We start from the raw sequence: 17,487 nt of genomic DNA on the forward strand, positions 1-17,487 counted from the left end.
CTAAACAGTGTAACTGTGAGGAAGCAACAGGGTTTCCTAATACAGTGGTACCTCTGGATGCAAACGGGATCCGTTCCAGAGCCCCGTTCGCATCCTGAAGTGAATGTAACACGCGACTGCGTGTGCACGGGTCGCGTTGCACTGCTTCCGCGCATGCATGTGACGTCGTTTTTTAGCTTCTGCGCATGCGGCGAAACCCAGAAGTAACACGCTTAACCTGAAGCGTATTCATCCCAAGGTATGACTGTACTGTTACTGTCTATTCACTAGATTCTCAGACTTGACCTTCCACTATTTAGAATGGAAAAACATCAACAGTGAAGCAGTGCATGAGGATGATCTTAAAATATCATTTTGGGGGTGTAATAGGGTCATCTCTCCCCACCACCACCACCAACAGTACTTGACAAACCTGACAGTTCAGTAGGCTCACAGGGCAGGCAGCTGATCTACTAGAGAGCAGTTTGAACATGACTAGGTAGAAAACATCTAGCAAACCAAGAACCATCAAAAGCTAACACCATTGTTTAATGGCAGGCACATCATAAATGGACAGCCATTTGAAAATAAAGGCTCTCCATTTAGCACAAATATATAAAACAAAAGGGAGCAGATACCAAGGACTTTCTCATCAAGATGGTGCTGGTTTGTTTTCTGCCGTCTTTCCTTCTGTCTCATGGGAGTAGCAGCACTTGTCCCCCAGTGAACAGTTGCCCTGTAAGGGAAAAGCAACACCCAACATCACTAAACCATTCAAGCCCTTGCATGCAGTCCTGTGGCTGAAGTGGCTGGCCCTTGGGCGTTAAACTAAGGCCGGGGGCCAGATCCAGCCTTCTAAATCCAGCCTGCGGACGGTCCGGGAATCAGTATCTTTTTGCATGAGTAGAATGTGTGCTTTTATTTAAAATGCACCTCTGGGTTGTTTGTGGGACATAGGAATTTGTTCTTTTTTCCCCCCTCCAAAATATTGTCCGGCCCCCCACAAGGTCTGAGGGACAGTGGACCAGCCCCCTCCTGAAAAAGTTTGCTGGCCCCTACCTTAGGCAAAAGAGAAATTGGCTGCTTGGCCTAAGGAGGCTGTAGCTGATTTGGGAATTGAACCCATTGCTACACCTCTAGTTGCCTTCACCATTCTGTTCTGTATAAAAGTCAAGCATACCGAATTTTCAAGGTTCCTCTAAACAGCCCACTTGCCATCTGCAACAGTTTTAAATGTTACGGGTAAAATTAAAACAGACGTTTACATACAACTAGTGACCCAGCCAGCCAAATAGGGTAACCAGGTTTAAGGAACCTCCTGGTTTTGCTGCCTGCCTATGTCTGTAAAAACAGAGCAGCTGTGAAGCACCAGGTAAGCTGTGCGTGGGTTGGTGGTCACAAGTTATGTAAGCCTGGTAAAAAACGGTATCTTTTTTTCAAAAAAAAATCTGCTTTTCATTGGACATCCTCATACCAAGCAAAGAATGGAGTTTAGGGACAGGGCAATTGTAGCTGGGCTTAAAAAGAGTACTGAGAACTGTATTCTCCAGCTGACTCCCCTAAATGAGACCAATCGATACAGGTTGTGCATAATGACCTCTGGTTGTCAGCAGCTACAAGTAATAATGGCAGCTGATAAGAGAGCTCATACAAAACTACCTGCCACATGGCAGAGAGGCAAACCACGTGCAGCTCCAGTGGAATAAAACCAGAACCCAGAGAAGAGGGGTGTGCTTAACCCTTTCCCACTCCCAATTCTATTGTGCTATGAGATAAAAATCAGTTACACAGGTACCATTTCCTCCATTTGCCACAAGTGCAGCTTAAAAAACTTTAGCTGCACAGGCCATGTGCTTAGACAGTAAAAAAGCAAAAGAGAGATGGAACAGGGCAGAGAGCAGAAAACCATGTCCCTTCTCCCCTGCACTTTTAAGCACAGCTATTCCCTGCTGTCATTAACATTCAGATTCCCCCAAAAGGCTACCCAGTTTCTTTTACACACCAACCCAACATCTCAGTTCTAAGCAAACAGCAAAGTAGCTGTGACTACTCACTTGCCGAAACCGTTTGCAGGGAAAGTTCTTCAGGTGGGCCCCATCACTCTGTTCTCCACATTCTTTCCTCTTGTTCTGGTGTAGCTTTCTCTTTTCCTGCAAGGAGGAAGAGATCCCACCCCTGCCCCCAGCAGATGTGTCAGAACAGAGCAAAGGAGGCTGATGCTTTTGCTTCAGTGTCCCTGTTGCCACTGCCCTAGCCAGGAGAGTCAGGGCAGAAACCTGGGCCAAATACCAGAAGGAGTAGCCCAAATGAGGTAGATACATCTTCCTCTACTTCCCAGGAAGTGGGGGGGGGGGGGGACAGGGGAATGGGGAAAGGCGATACCAGAAGATACCAGTGCCAGAGTTCTCCTTGTCAGCTTTTCCATGACATCCTTAAAAGTAATGCATTCTGGTACCATTTTTAACCAACAGCAATGAGTTCTGGCCTGTCTTTGTTCTAATGCCCCACCCCCACCCCCACCCCAGGACCTTTACATCCTGTATCCCAGGTTACATAAACTGTATCCTAGCTTGCTCCCAGTACACCCAGGTTCCCTGTTAAATCTTACCCAGCTTTGGCTCTTGCTTTTGGACCCCAAAAAGGCTCTGGATTTAGCTGGAACCGTTTGAGGCCTTGCTTTCGTGAGCTAGGATTAGCATCTGCCCGGACAGTGAAGGATGCCTGCAGCCTGTGGAGTTTAAGAGTGTCAGCAAGGAATAATAATAATAATAATAATAATAATAATAATAATAAATTTGATTTATACCCCGCCCTCCCCAGCCAAGGCTGGGCTCAGGGTGGCTAACAACCAATAATAAAAACAAGTTGAATGAATACAACTTAAAAACCAAGATTAAAATACAACATTAAAACATTAAAATGCAGCCTCATCACAGGAGGAAAAAAGAGAGGGGGAGGGAATCAAATTGACTCCAAGCCAAAGGCCAGGCAGAACAACTCTGTCTTACAGGACCTGCAGAAAGAAATCAGATCCTGCAGGGCCCTGGTCTCATGAGACAGAGTGTTCCAGAAGCCCTGGCTCTGGTTGAGGCTAATCTAACTTCCTTAGGACCCGGGACCTCTAGGGTGTTGCTATTTATGGACCTTAAGGTCCTCCGTGGGGCATACCGGGAGAGGCGGTCCCGTAGGTACGAGGGTCCTAGGCCGTGAAGGGCTTTAAAACCAGCACCTTAAATCTGACCCTGTACTCCACCAGGAGCCAGTGCAGCTGGAAAAGCACTGGGTGAATATGCTCCCATGGCAGAGACCCCATGAGGAGCCTCGCTGCAGCATTCTGCACCCGCTGGAGTTTCTGGGACAGCTTCAAGGGGAGCGAATTACAGTAGTCAAGCCTGGAGGTGACCATCGCATGGATCACTGTGGCCAGGTCGGGGCGGGAAGGACAGTTCCTACCTGGAACCAAACCCCTTTCACAAAGTGGGATCACTACCTTCTCTTGGTCAGAATAGGACAAATTCTAGATGAAAAACTCTTGAGCATTTGAACACACACACACACACACACACACACACACACACACACACCCCTAGAGCTTATTTTGCTATTTTAGCCCACAGCTGTCTCTCCCTCCCACCCCTGCACCACAACAACAGCCTACAGATATATGCCCTCCTGATTTCCAAAGTTTCCTGCCAATGAGCCATTTCTTTCTTGGCCTAAGGTCCATATTTTCCCATCCAACACCCAGTCTTGCAGTACACCCCCAATACCTACTTGGGTTCTACAGAAAGGATGTGGGCAGCTGGGCTGCTCTCGGAAAGGCGCTCTCTTTTCACAGGATTGAGTTTCTCCTAAAGTTGGGAGATAGGCAGGGGGAATAGAACAAGAAGTGGGTTTAATCTCAAGAGGTGAAAAGGGGAAAGCAAATGAAACAAACTTCAGGTGAAGGATGGCTAGGAATCTGTCCTTTACAAACACCTCAGGACTGTGTTTTAATCGCTCTTTATCAAACCAGACCCAAAGAGTGAAGTATACATGCAGAAACAGTGGCCAGTGGTACAAGGTGGCAGGAGCATGCCCCATCATTGCAGACAAAAAACAATAGTGCCACAGGCTGGAGCCTGAGAAAGGGGAACAAATAGCTGTTCTGGAGGTGCCTACAGTAAAAGATCCAGAAAGAAAAGCTCCTTTATGCAGAGGTTAAGACTTTGCTCACCCAGCAGCGCATGATGTCCCAGAGCACAGATGGTGGCGCATCTGTCTTGATGGCGTTTTTGCAGGCATGGGACAGTGACACCCGGTAACCAGCATGGAGGAGAGCTGACCTGGAAAGGAAATCCAGGGAAGATTTGCACAGAAATCCCTAATTTCCGAAGGGGAAGAACTTTGGTAGAAACAGTGGAGGGTTTCTCACTGTTTGAGTCAATTCTGTATTTCAAACTATAGCCAACATCACTTGTTACCTCATTATTAGAACACGGGATTCCAATTTTGGTCAGATTCAGACCATTTCATTGCACACCTCTAAACATTTGTTGCTTGTTGATGTCGGAGCACTGTAGTCTGTCAACTTGTTCGTCCCAGCTACTCTGTGAAGTGTCATTCTTTCCAAACAATGCAACAATTTGAAGATGACCACCCTCAAACTGCCAGACCCCAGCCTAGAAGCAACATTGTCTTGGATCCAGAAAACCTATAGCATGAGCAATCCATCCTGCTTAGAAAAGGGAAAGTTTTCATATGTGGCAGACATGTGAAAAAAACTAAGGGATTTTAGGAAATGATATATGATGAAATGAAGATGACGTTAAAATTGGTAATTCCCCCCCAAAAGAAGCTTTTTTTCTAGGGATATGGGGGACAAATGTCCCAAAGAATATTATTAAACTATGTATGGAACAACAGCTGCGAGAATCCTATGTGTGCAGAATTGGAAGGAAGAAAAAGTCCCAACCAAAGAAGAATGGATTGCAAAACTAATGGACTGTGCAGAATTGTCAAAACTGACAGCAAGAGTGAAAGACCAAAGTGATGAGCTTTTTACTGAAGAATGGAAATCCTTTTTGGAATATCTGAAAAAGAACTATAGCCAAATGAAACTGCAGGCAGGATTTGAATTAGGAGCAGTGGGTGGAAAATGACAAAAATTGTAATAGAGGAAATATGTATTAGATATAGTTTAACATATAATGCAGCAGAATATAGGTAGGAATAAACACACCACAGAGGTAAGGATGGGAAGTCACCTTGTTTATTTTTTAAGAGAAATATATATTGTATTTTAAGTTAATTTGCTTAGGTGTTTAAAATTGAATAAAAATTATTATAAAAAGAAAAGGGGCGGGGGACTTTTCGACAGCCTATCACTTTGGGCAACAGGACCTGTGGCTTCCTGCATAACAGCAAAGTTCCAGCAGCAACCTAGCATAACACAACCGGCCTACTCAGGTCTGAACTAGAGACCCAGAGAGTCACAAAGTCATCTATAGGACAGGAGTGAGGACCCTGCGGCTCTCCAATTTTTTTTCCAGACTCTAATGCCCATCAGCCCTAGTAACTCTGGTCCATAGGCAAGGGTGGTGGGAGCTGCAGTTCAGCAACACCTTGAAGGCCACGGATCAGCAACCCCTGCTACAAGAAAACACAAGAGTCCCACGGCAGGACCCTTAAGGCCTAAGCCAGACAAGATTGCTGAGTAGGGAAGTCAGAAAACAAAGGAAGGCACAATGCTCCAGTGTAGCTCTATAAAGGCTTTCAGAGCCTGACTCTGCCACCAACTAAATGAGCCCCTGCCCACTCCAACCCACACAAACTACAACCGCTCTTTGTTTGCTTTCCCCCACTTTAGGATAGGTTCTTGCAGCACAAACCCCAATCTTACCTGAACTGTAGCAGGGAAGGGCTGCTGCAACGGACGGTTTTGCTGAGATGGTCAAGGGTGTAGTAGAGAGGGACATCACTGAGCTCCTATCACACAGAGAGAAAACAATACTAGTTAAAACCGGGTATTTGCCCTACTGTTGCCATGAAGACGACAGCACCAGTTTATCTTACATAGAGTATTTCAAGCAAAGATCTTGCAGTGGTGGCTTTTTAATCTTTGTTTATTTCTCCACCCCATTTCTAGATTGTCAATAGATCAGAGTACACTGGGTGATTCTTCTCCCTGCAGAGATTCCTTTCCACGGCGATTCATCTGCCTCAGGTCTACTGCAGGTTGTGAGAACAGAGGCCTGCTCTATGGCAGAGGTGCAGAACCTGCAGCCCTCTGGGTGCTGCTGCTCCAGCTACTATGAGACGCAGTGGGAGGTGGGAGTTGGACTTTCCAACAACATTCAGAGAACCACAGGTTCCCCACCCCTGCTCTAGAGCAAACTTTTTTGCAGGGACTCCCCTTGCTAAACACAAGGTGAGAGCATTTGCCAGAACATTGCCAGACACTGGTATTCCATTGTGGCTGTGGATTGCAGAAGAAGACCAACTACGGTATACAAGTTTTTGCTTATCTACCATTGTTTTCCCTTTCCCTTTTGGCGACCCTCCCTTCTTATCTCTTTTTTTTCTTCCAGTCTACCACTGCTAATATTCTCACTAGATGGGCTTCCAAGGAACCCCAAGGTGCCCTGGAACAAAGTTTGAAAACTACTGCCCTATATGAAAAGGGTGCCGAGCACAAAACATACCCTTCCCTTTGAATTTCTATATCAAACCAATTGCCACACAATACTGTATTCATTTGTTCATTCACACTGAGAGTTTGCACAACTCAGTGGTCCACTACGCAACATCCTTGGCAAAAAGCTGCAGCTCATGGGGGTGGTCTAAAGGCGGTATGGCAATCGCCTTCATCTTCTGCATAGTCTTCCTCACCTCCATCACCATGCTCAGGATGCCCTGAATCCGCTGGCTTGTTCGGAAGCGTGTTGGGTTGCTCCCAACTGCTGACAGGACTCGCTGGACAAAATCCGCATTGTGCAGGGGCTCTGCCCACAGAGGGCCACCCAGCTGTGGGAGGAGGAGGAGGAGAAGCAAGGGTTAATTTGAGCTCTTCTGGCCAGGGGCATATTATGAAGTGTAGAGATCAGCTGGGCTCACCTGGTGGCGCTGCTGACAATACTCACAGGATGGTCCCACAGGAGGCCCACAGGCAGCCTTGTAGTTGACGCTGTTGTTTGGTCAGAGAGAGCAAAAGCAGTATTTAAGAGCCTCATTGGGGCAGAAGGGGCTGATACTTTTTCTTTCCCTGTTCCTTTGTTATTTTTTATTAACTACTGCTTGTTAGGTGACCAAGTCTCTCTCTCTCTCTCTCTCTCTTTATTAATATTTTATTTATACCCCACCCATCTGGCTGGGATTCCCCAGCTATTCTGGGCAGCTTCCAGCACATATTAAAACATAATAAAAGATTAAAGACTTCCTGATACAGGGAACAAATATCATTTAAGCATCCATCAGACAGACAGACAGTATGCCTCCTTTGATTGGTAACTCAGAACTGTGTCCATTATCTCTGGCATCAGGCAGAAGAGGCAGGCACAGAGGGGTTCAAACATTGATCTTCACTTCCCCAAGATCCGTTTGCCAATAGTTGTATTACACCGATAGGAAGCATCCAAAAATGAGCTAGCATGATTTCCACTCTAATAGAAACGTGCGCCTGAGCACACCCTTCTCTCCTCACAGAAACAATACATCCCCCTGCGTCTGACTCCCACAAACCTATTGTGTATGACTGCACACAAAACTTTGGTTTTTAAAATTTGAGGCCAAAAGCTGAGAATAAAGGAAATGTTGCAATTAACTCCCACCAAAAGAGGATGCCTCATTAAGAGAGCCACCCGGGAAATGAGTTCCCCACCCTGGTCAACACAGGAACATCTGGCAGCGCAAGTGTTCCTGGAATCTGCCCACCTGACTGGCTTAGGTAGAAGGAAAAGCGGAAATGCTGTTTGATTGTTCTGTAAAAAAACATCTCCCCAGCTCTCTTACTTGTTTCCATTGTGAGCCACTTTGCCAAGTCTCTGCATATGAAAGGAGCCACAGCCCACACAGTTATAGACAAAGGCCTGTTTGCTGCCAAAAGAAAGAGAATTATTAACATGTAGCAGGCTTGGCTATAAATAAGAGGCAGGGAAAGAAAAGCCCAGGGATGGGCCTCAATAAGTACTGGTTACAGTGGATAAGCTCCCTGTTACCTCAGCTAACTGGGAGCACCATGGACAGACACACACACACACACACACACACACACACACACACACACGTGGTGACCATTTTGCAGTGGTGCCACTCACAGTCCCCACACGCCTTGCCCTGACCCACATTCTGCCTTCTTCTGTGTCCCAAAGGACCTGCATATCAGTGATCACATGAAGAAGATGATGAAGGAGGAGGAGGAGGAGGAGTTGGAGTTTGGACTTGATATCCCATCTTTCACTCCCTCTTAAGGAGTCTCAAAGCGGCTAACCTTCTCCTTTCCCTTCCTCCGCCACAACAAACACTCTGTGAAGTGAGAGAGGCTGAGAGACTTCAGAGAAGTGTGACTATCCCAAGGTCACCCAGCAGCTGCGTATGGAGGAGCGGGAAAGCGAACCCAGTTCACCAGATTACGAGTCCACCGCTCTTAACCACTACACCACACTGGATGCCACTAAAACGGTTGTAAGCACAAATGGGGCACTACCCAAGGACTGAAACTCAAGTTTCGGGGTGGCTCACCTGGCAGACGCTTTAACCTTGGCTTGCCCAGTAAAGACCCGGACGAAAACACGAATGTAGAAATCCGCACTGACCGACAGGAGTGGGACAATGTAGCGCTGGTAGCAGTTGGCCCGCAGATCAATGCTGTGCAGGATAATCCGCAGGGCCTGAAGGAAGGTAGGAGGAAACTACAGTGAGAGCCATTGTTACGTTTTGGTTTTAGACAGTTAACATTACTGTGATACATGGGAACTTCAACTCTTCATGTGTCAGCCCCATAAGAATGTAAGAGTCACTCTGTTTCTTGAGGTTGGCCTTGGGAGTGTGTCCTCCAGCACAGCAGCAGGCAGCCAAGCTGGGAGAAAGAGGGAGTGGAACTGCAGTAGTTGTGGATGCCTGAATGGCACTGCCGGTAGATACCACTTGACCTTGCAGAACCGCCAACTTGAAAGCATTCATTTCCTCTTGAGGAAGGCAATAGGCGGGCCAAAGGCTGGACAGATATAGCGATGAGACATGGGCTTTTAGCCTGGGGTTCCTGGCAGCTCACTCCACTCACCATCTCATGGCAGAACTTGCCCTTGATAGACATGGACCCATATTTGCTGTAGCAGGTCTCCCCGGAGTTCCCAGCCATTACAGCCATGTCGGTGCATGTGACACACAGCAGGCCTGCAACAGTGTCCCCAAAGGGAAGGGAAGAGTCAGGAGATACAACACAATCTTTCCCCAAAAAAACACACCTAAAAGGGCATCAAACAACAACTGTAGAGTCAAAGTGTATGGTGCCATGACCTCAGTTTGGACTGCTGCTCTGCCACAAAGCCTATAGCCAAACCATTACATATGCTGGCTTCAGTTTCTATCTGTGCATAGGGAACAACAACACTCTCCTGTCTCAATGAGGCAAGGAAGGAATAAAGAAAGAGTTCTGTAGCTTGCACAGCAGGAACAATTTCACTTTTACAGGAGTCTTCCAATCCTCAGAGAGCTTTAGGAACTTGAATAGCTAGACTGCCATATAGTATGATAAAAGCATGTCTCTGACAAAGTCCTAGCTTTTCCGTCATGAGTCAACGTGAGGTTATGGTCCGCATTTTACATTTATACCCAGATTTTGTTTTGAACCCCGCCCAAAAAAAACTGTTTATAAAGGACTGACAGAAAAGCTAAGTAGGCAAAAAAAGGTTGGTGTCTCCTAAACCAAAAACCACTGCAGAAGAAGAGTGGTCCCAACAACCTGATTTTTACCATCACTCACAAAATTGGAGCTGGAAGAAGTTATCAGCTCACCTCCGTCACTCACGCTCTGAACTGCAGCATCCAGAAACATCGAAGGGCTGCCATACGGGTCCAGATCAATGACATCAAAGAGGTCTCTGTCTGCCTTGCTCTGGTACATCAGCATCCTGTGAGTGTGGGAGAAAGACCTGTTTAGAAGCACCACACTCCACACACAAAAAGAAACAAAAAGACAACAGTGGCCCAGTTCTTACTATGGAAAAAGGAGCAGGAGTCTAGCTCCCAGGCCCTGAATCAGGGGTGGGGAATCTGTGGCCACCCAGATGCTGCTGGATTACAACGCCCATGATCCCCAACCGTTGGCCATGCTGGCTGAGGCTGATAGGAGCTGGAGTCCAACCACAATCAGGGTGTCATGGGTTTCTTATCTCTGTTCTAAATAGAAAACCTTTACTCACCGGGCATCTGACAAGCTTGGAGTCACCAGGTGTCCGACATCATTGAGCTGGATGTTTTTGGTTATTAGCTCAACAGCCTTGGCAGATAAGTCATTCGCCACCACTCTCTGAAGGCCAGGAACCTCCTTTGCAAACCGGATGGAGCGTAATCCAGAAGCAGCCAAGGCCTCCAGCACTCGCACTCCCTCCTGCAGAGAGACAGGAAGAAAGATCTAGAAAAGAGAGATGGTGGGAGGCCCCAAAGCAACTGAGCTCTACAGATGCCTTGCTAAAAATGAACATAACAGCTGACTTCAAATGGTATCCCCTTGCCACAACTGATGGAGATGTAGAACCAAATTTTCCTCCTATGCCTTATCATCTTGTGACCAATGCACATGGTGAAGTAGACACAAATTGACTTTTGCAGCAGATCTTGAAAGACTGGATCAGCCTTGTGAATGCTTCAACGTGTATCAAAATCTCCAGCTGTTCCCCAGATCTTGGATTTCTTGAGAATGTGTGCTAAAACACAGACTCAATGTTGGGGTTTGGGGAGGGAATAATGCAAGGTGGTTAGTATTTAGTGGAGCATTTGGTGACCACTTGTAAGCCAGGCCTCTGCACCAAACAGAGACCTTGCAGTCAAAACTGTAACACAGCTAGCATAGTGTAGCAGTTACCATGTCGGATTCAAACTGGTAGGACCCAAGTTCAACCCCGCCCCCCACTCGGCCATGAATCTTGCTGGGTGACCTTAATCCAGTCTCTATCTTCCAGCCTAATCTACCTCAGAGGATTGTTGTGAGAATAAAAGGAGAAACTTGTATGCCACCTTGATAGCCTTGAAGGAAAGGCAGGACACAAATCAAATAGATAAAATATAACTAAGCACAATAAAACTAGTACAAAAATATATTTTGACAAAACAAAAGAAAGGAGGGTCAAGGATGAACAAGGGATTAATACATTCAGCACTACAATAAAATAAGGTGCCATCACAAGACCCTCAAACCCCCAAAGTGTACATACACACGGGGACACAGCACCTGGCATACTTCTCCCACTTTCACAGCTTCATGCTCCTCATTATCTTGCTGGTCATCACCACCAGGTGTCTGCTCCAGGTCATCATCTTTTTCCCCCTTCGAGAGATCCACAATCACTTTTGAGACATTCTCCTCTCCAGGGACTGCAACTGGAACAGATGGAAATAACACAGAGTGACATGAAGTCTGGGCCTGCCATTCTCCTTACATAGATTCGCAATCCTGAAATCATTTCATACAACTGTAATATGGCATTCAATATTATGCTGAACAGCATGGACAAAGAGATTGCATATATTTTCCAGGAAGCTAAGCAGCCATTTCCCAGAAGCTAGAGAAAGGTTAGCAGGGTGCTAAGAGATCTACAATGTGCCAATCAAGCTAGCATTCTATCTTCTATTTACCTTGCATAGATATTCTTAGCACATTTTGTGCAAGAAGACCACAGCTGCTCATTGCAGTACAGAGTGGGGTCTTGGCTAAAGAGTGATGTGTTAACCAGATCTACATTCTGTAGTTCTAGGAACAATCCCCAAGGCTTCAAAATGGGGCATGGCTAGTTCACAACAGAGCCGCTGACAGTATGCAAGCCTGCCTAAACAGGTGCTTAAAGGACAGCTGCTCACAGCAAGAGGAACAACATAGAACTGGAGAAGGAAGAAGAGAGTGGAAACAGCAGGCAAAGTCAATATCAGGGTCTGCTCCAGCCAAACTGTTCTCCCCTCTCTCTCCCCTGGCCAACTTTACATTTTGTAACATTTATTTGTTTTAATATTTTAAAATGTAAAGTGCCTTGGGTGCTTGGCAGAAAGCCACGGGCAAGGGAGATCAGAGCACCTCTTCAATACCTCTTCTGCTCCTGTTTACGTCACAGTCAGGAGAAAGAATGGAGAAGTGCCCTAGTCAAACGTTTCATTTTGAAGAGAGAGAAAAACTGCCTCCAATGAACAGAGCTAATTACCCCAATGTCCAGACTACAGGACAAACAACAAGGAGAGAGAAAGGTAAATCAACATTCCTAAAAAGACAATTATGCATGCCTCTTACACATCAGTGGTTTCCCCCTCTGGGCCTTGTCTGGAATAGAGGAAAACATTACTACTCACTTGAAATCCCTTTTGATGAAAGCTGCAGCCGTACAAATTCCGTAAGGACTGCACACCTATATGTGGGAGGGGAGAGAGGTGTCAGAGGTGTGATTTTTGTCATTCTGTAGCTAGATATACTAGAAAAAAAGATTTCATAAAATTTATATACCACTTGATTGTGAAAACCCCCTTCAAAACTAAAGGCTCTGTGTGTCTTCAGAACCACTCATTTTCCAGAGCACATCAGCACCAGCCGACATGGATGACGCCACCCATCAAGAATGATGGGTGCTGCAATTCAGAAAGCTGGAAAGCTACAGGTCCCCCACCCCTGCAAGAAGCCATTCCACTTCAAACCATACTCACTAAATGAGCGAACACAGCCTTCCCCTCCATATTTTTCAGCCTAAACTAGTGGGTAGTTATTTGTAACTGAAAGCTATATTACAGTATCAGTAGACAAATCCCATAGAAAATATGTTATATAAATCAGCTTTTAAGGCTCACTGAACACAAGCATCATCACTATTATTACTAAAAAAAATCCTCTCAACTACCAGATTCCTGAAACTATCAGTCACTTGACAGAAATCTTTTTGGCAGCAAAACAGGGCTACCCCTTCTCTGTCAAAAGACTGGCCCTTCTTTTCATCAACCCTCTTGCCAGCAAAGGGGAATTAACTTGACTTCATTACCAAAAGGGTCTTGAAGTGGGTAAAAACTAGGATGCACGTCCTCTAGCACATGGCCTTCAAGTTTGATCCTCACACACACAAAGATCCTTCTAGCAAAGAGAGGAGCACCCAGGACACAAAAGCAGGCCTCTTCAGGATCCTTTGCCCCCAGGGTTCCTTGCAGCTTCTGGAGAATAGGGTTCCTTTTGGTGGCAAAAGTACATTTCCTTGCACCACTGAAGAGATCCCAATGGAAGAGGGAGAGTTTAGCACCAAGCACATGCAGGGGTGAATTCAATGTAGTGCTAAGTGAGCTCTACTTGCCCAATGAGACTTTTCACCCCTCTCTTCCCTCCCCATGTGCCCCCTAGGTCTTTTCTGGGGGTTCCCCCCAACCCTCCAGAGCAGAATAGGGGCCCCTGGGGCAGTATGCTGGAAGAGAAGAGAGAGAAAAGTCTTTCTGCAAAAGCAGACCTTGTAGCTAAATCAGGTACCCATCTTTGGAAACCAAATGCTTCCCTACCTCCCCACTCCACAATGAAGGTCTACTGAACCCACCTTCACCATAGGAATAACCTGAGGAGGTGGATTGGGCAGTCCTCAGTGAGTTAGTAAAAAAAATAAAAATGAAGTGGCATCACAACTGTAAGTAGAGCTTTTTTCTGGGGGTACTCAAGGATACACAGTACCAGCATTTTTTTCCTAGAAGAAAAACACTGACCGTGAGAATGTCACAGTTCCTCTCTTGTTCATTACACTCAAAAACTAAGTTTAATTCGGCCAGTGGTTGCAGGCCCCTTCTCATTCTCACAAAATCAAAGGGGCAGCCTCTTCCAAAATGCAAGAGCAGATTCCAACAGTCCCATCATTTGCAAAGTTAAATGGAAAGCAATCTCTCCCCACATGTCTACTTACGTAAGGTCTCTGTTAAACTCCTGAACAGGGTTGTAGAACACTTCATTGGCACTTGGAAAAAATATTTTCCCCTTCCCTTCAGTGACCAGGGTTCCTCCATTCTTTACTGCCTCACTGCCACCAGTAGTGCTCACGATAGGGGACTGAGCCACATTTTGCTCCAGATTCGAGTCAGCTGTTTCCATACATTGCACCTGATCACCATCCATGGCTTTCACAAAAATATTTCTGACTTTAAGAGCAATTAAAGGTGAAATATTCCAGGTCTTTTGAAGCTGTAGAGTTCTTGCCCTTCTGTAAGGAGGTAAGGTGCCTCCCAGAGTCCAAATCCACAGGAGACACTTGCTTTTCATTAGTACAGGCTTCTTCCTGAGTATTTTCTGAAAGTAAGAAAAGCTATTTCTATTGCATAATTTTCCAATCATCAGCACTGCTGTTCTGTATATGAGTGACAGCTTACATACATTATGATAGCTGCCCGCTTCCAAAGATATGGGTAGCAAGCGGTGATTAGTTAAAAAGGAAGGAAACCCCTCACCTGCCTTTAAGAGCAAGAGGTCCTTATTTTTTTTTAAAGAAAGATAAAGAAATATCAGATTTTAAAAATCAGCCTTGAATTTAACAACTTACCTGATAACAACAGACACTTAGGAGGTCTATGCAGAGAATTCCATGCAGGTGAGTGGGCTGGTGAAGGACGGATGGGTCTCTCCATTTGACCTCCACCTGCCCCCATGCTCTCCTGGTGAATTCTCTGAGCCAGCCAGCTAGTTACACTGGCAATCCAGCTGGCAGGGGGAAATAAGACATGCAGAGGTAGCAGGAAAAAGCATGCAAACTGCTTCCCAAGCTTGGCTTCTCCTTCTTCCTCTTATACTCTAATCTGCAAGTGGACAGCCATAGCTCAGTGGTAAAGCATATGTTTTGCATACAAAAGGTCCCAAATTCAATCCCCAGCATCTCCAGGTCCTGCTGGGTGAGGACCCTGCCTGAAATCCTGGAGAGCCACTGCCAGTTAGTATAGACAACTATGTACTAGATGAACTAAGGCTCTGACTCAATATAAGGCAGCTTCCTATGCACCTAAGTTAAAATGCTGTGATGTACTGCTGGTATAAGGCTAATTCTATGCCTTCTAGAGCAGTGCTGGCTCACAGTCCTGTCTCGGCTGCCTAAGGGCAATTGGTACCTGGCAATGCAGCAGATCTTACTTGTGCAGGACTACTAGGAGGCCCACCAGCTCACCATTCAAATGAGAAAAAATGGATGAGATGCCAAACGTATCTTCCAACATGCAGGAGGGGCAACTGAGTTAGGCTATTCAAGTTATTCATTAAATAACCACCTTCAGGAAACACTCTATCCAAACTATAGGAAATTTGCTGGGCTTTAACACAAAGAAGGTAAGCATTAAAGTAGTGGGTCTTGATCATATTTTCTCAAAACTATATAACTCTAATATTTGACACTTAACTGAGAATTCTCGATTGGCTGCTGTTTGCACACCACCATAATTATGCTCTTACTCCGCAATGCTGGCTGTAGGTTTCTGCGTCTGATCAGAACTGGGAAGCTTGCAGCACCACCGGGAAAAGGAAAGAAAATACACAAGACTTCAGATCCAGCTTTCCCACAATCCTCCTAGTCTAAGGAATCGGAAACAAAGCCAAGCCAGCATATCACGAACAGCATAGATTGTGGAGAATAGGAAAGTAAATGCTTTATTCACACTCCAGGCGGAAGGAAACAAAACATGTTCCATAATAGAATCTGAAGCTTGCTCCAGTCTAACAATCACCAACCTCTTTAACTCATCCTCCAACCCAGAATATTTCCTTCCCAGAAGCAGCACAACCAACCAGCACCGACTTCCACGCTTCTCAGCACAGGCTATGTCGACGCCGCCATATTGAAAATTGTGGGAGACGATCAGCTGACGCTATTCCGACCAATAAAACTAGCGGCGGATGGGGCGCCTATCGGGTCAAAAAGGAGACGGAGCCCAGCTTCCGAAACGCAATTAGAAAAGCTGGAGTTCTTTAAACTCATTTGGGAAGGGTCATGTGTCGTTCCTTTGAACACGACTTCTTCCATGATCCGGATGTATATGCGGCTTATACGGGAACATCTGCAGTTTATAGTTTCGGTCCCCAGAAACGATTTGCAATAAATGGCGATGAGAATCAGTGGGAATGTAAGCCGTTAGCCGGTATTTCTTAGAAGTCTTCTTGGGGGGGGGCGCAGGGGGGAGAAGAGTAGTTCCTTTTCCATCTTGCAATATAAAACTTTTAAACCATATCGAACTCAGTGGGGCATAATTTCTCCGTGAACAGGCATTAACTCCGTCTGAAAGAGTCAAAGGTAACAACGTGGCGAACTTCTACACCAAGATAAGTGAGAGTGGTGACAGTTAGTAGGTCCCTTTCGCGCTTTTCAAGGATTTGGAAACACATCATTAATCAGAGTCGGACTGTGGCACTTCGCCAAGCTCACATATTGCGACTTCCACATCAGTTCAATAAAAGCATCCACTTTCTAGTCCTCCGCCTCGTGAGTTCAAGGAAGGGTTGGGTACACTTTACTGGAGGTCAGAGTGGGAAGACACCTAACCAATAACCTTGAGGTTATTTGACTGAAGCTAAATTGTACATCAAGGTTGAGGGTAGCTATGCACACTTGCTGATCTGTGCCTACATATCTCTCTGTATATTTTTAAATAACAATATATACGCTAACCTTCAGTTTATTGAAAACAATATTAACACCAGGCTGGGCATCCTCACGATGCTGATTAGACTTCTTAGTTACAGCAAGCTTCCCCAGACGTATAAGTCACTTAAGGATTCCCCCTCTTTTATGAAGCAGTTAATTTTATTTATTTAACAATATTTATAAGCAATCTAAATATTAATAAGCATGTTTTCAGGGTGGCTTACAATATATTTGATATCTTGGTAGATCACTTGAGATTTTCTAGGCTAATCAGCATCAGTGTTAGGACTCAGTAGGGCAGTTCAGATTATCCTCCTAGCACATATGAGAGAGAGAGCAGGGCTAGCCCCACATCCCATCCCTTAAATATAGGGGTTTCTGTTCATATGTTTGCCCGCTGTGCATGGGCATTCAATGGGCAGGGCTAGGCTAGCCAGATAACATCAAGGACAAGGCCAGCAACATTGCTCTGTTCTTTGCACGGATATCCTTACATGCATTGCACAGTAATACATTATACATATGTTGCAATATCCTGTCAAGTTTATCTATATATACAAATCAGGTAGACAAGAAGATAAGGATCTTTAGATGCAAAGGAGCACACCAATACCTTTACAAACTGGTCCTATGTTTATTTACTCCAAGGTAAATCCCACTGCATTCAGTAGAACTTACTCCCAAATAAACA

At 45.5% G+C, this 17,487-nt stretch overlaps 1 protein-coding gene across 4 annotated transcripts; it reads right to left on the reverse strand.

The window, feature by feature from the left end:
• Positions 1-509: 509 nt before the first annotated feature.
• On the reverse strand, positions 510-16,038 carry TRMT1 (tRNA methyltransferase 1). Of its 4 annotated transcripts, none has more exons than XM_079966521.1 (18): positions 15,887-16,018; positions 15,611-15,657; positions 14,085-14,464; positions 12,514-12,569; positions 11,408-11,556; positions 10,380-10,567; positions 9,973-10,088; positions 9,239-9,351; positions 8,698-8,846; positions 7,969-8,052; positions 7,075-7,144; positions 6,850-6,984; positions 5,861-5,946; positions 4,196-4,304; positions 3,754-3,830; positions 2,588-2,707; positions 2,034-2,154; positions 510-715 (listed from the first exon to the last, which is right to left on the reverse strand). In XM_079966521.1, exons 3-18 carry the CDS (start codon positions 14,435-14,437, stop codon positions 632-634), a joined length of 2,010 nt encoding a protein of 669 aa, XP_079822647.1. In that variant the 5' UTR covers positions 14,438-14,464; positions 15,611-15,657; positions 15,887-16,018; the 3' UTR covers positions 510-631. The 4 variants fall into 4 exon arrangements, with proteins under 4 accessions (XP_079822647.1, XP_079822646.1, XP_079822645.1 ...); XM_079966520.1 differs by having other exon boundaries at positions 15,559-15,657; XM_079966519.1 differs by lacking the exon at positions 15,611-15,657 and having other exon boundaries at positions 15,887-16,038.
• Positions 16,039-17,487: the final 1,449 nt, after the last annotated feature.

This window comes from Podarcis cretensis, assembly GCF_951804945.1.
Source record: "Podarcis cretensis genome assembly, chromosome: 2".
NCBI lineage: Eukaryota > Metazoa > Chordata > Lepidosauria > Squamata > Lacertidae > Podarcis > Podarcis cretensis.

Coding starts and splice junctions, on each gene's coding strand:
- TRMT1 (XM_079966519.1), bottom strand. CDS start 14,437: ATGAAAAGCAAGTGTCTCCTGTGGATTTGGACTCTGGGAGGCACCTTA. Junction 3,831..4,195: donor GGGACATCATGCGCTGCTGG/GTGAGCAAAGTC, acceptor TCCCAACTTTAG/GAGAAACTCAATCCTGTGAA. Junction 2,708..3,753: donor ATCCTTTCTGTAGAACCCAA/GTAGGTATTGGG, acceptor TAAACTCCACAG/GCTGCAGGCATCCTTCACTG.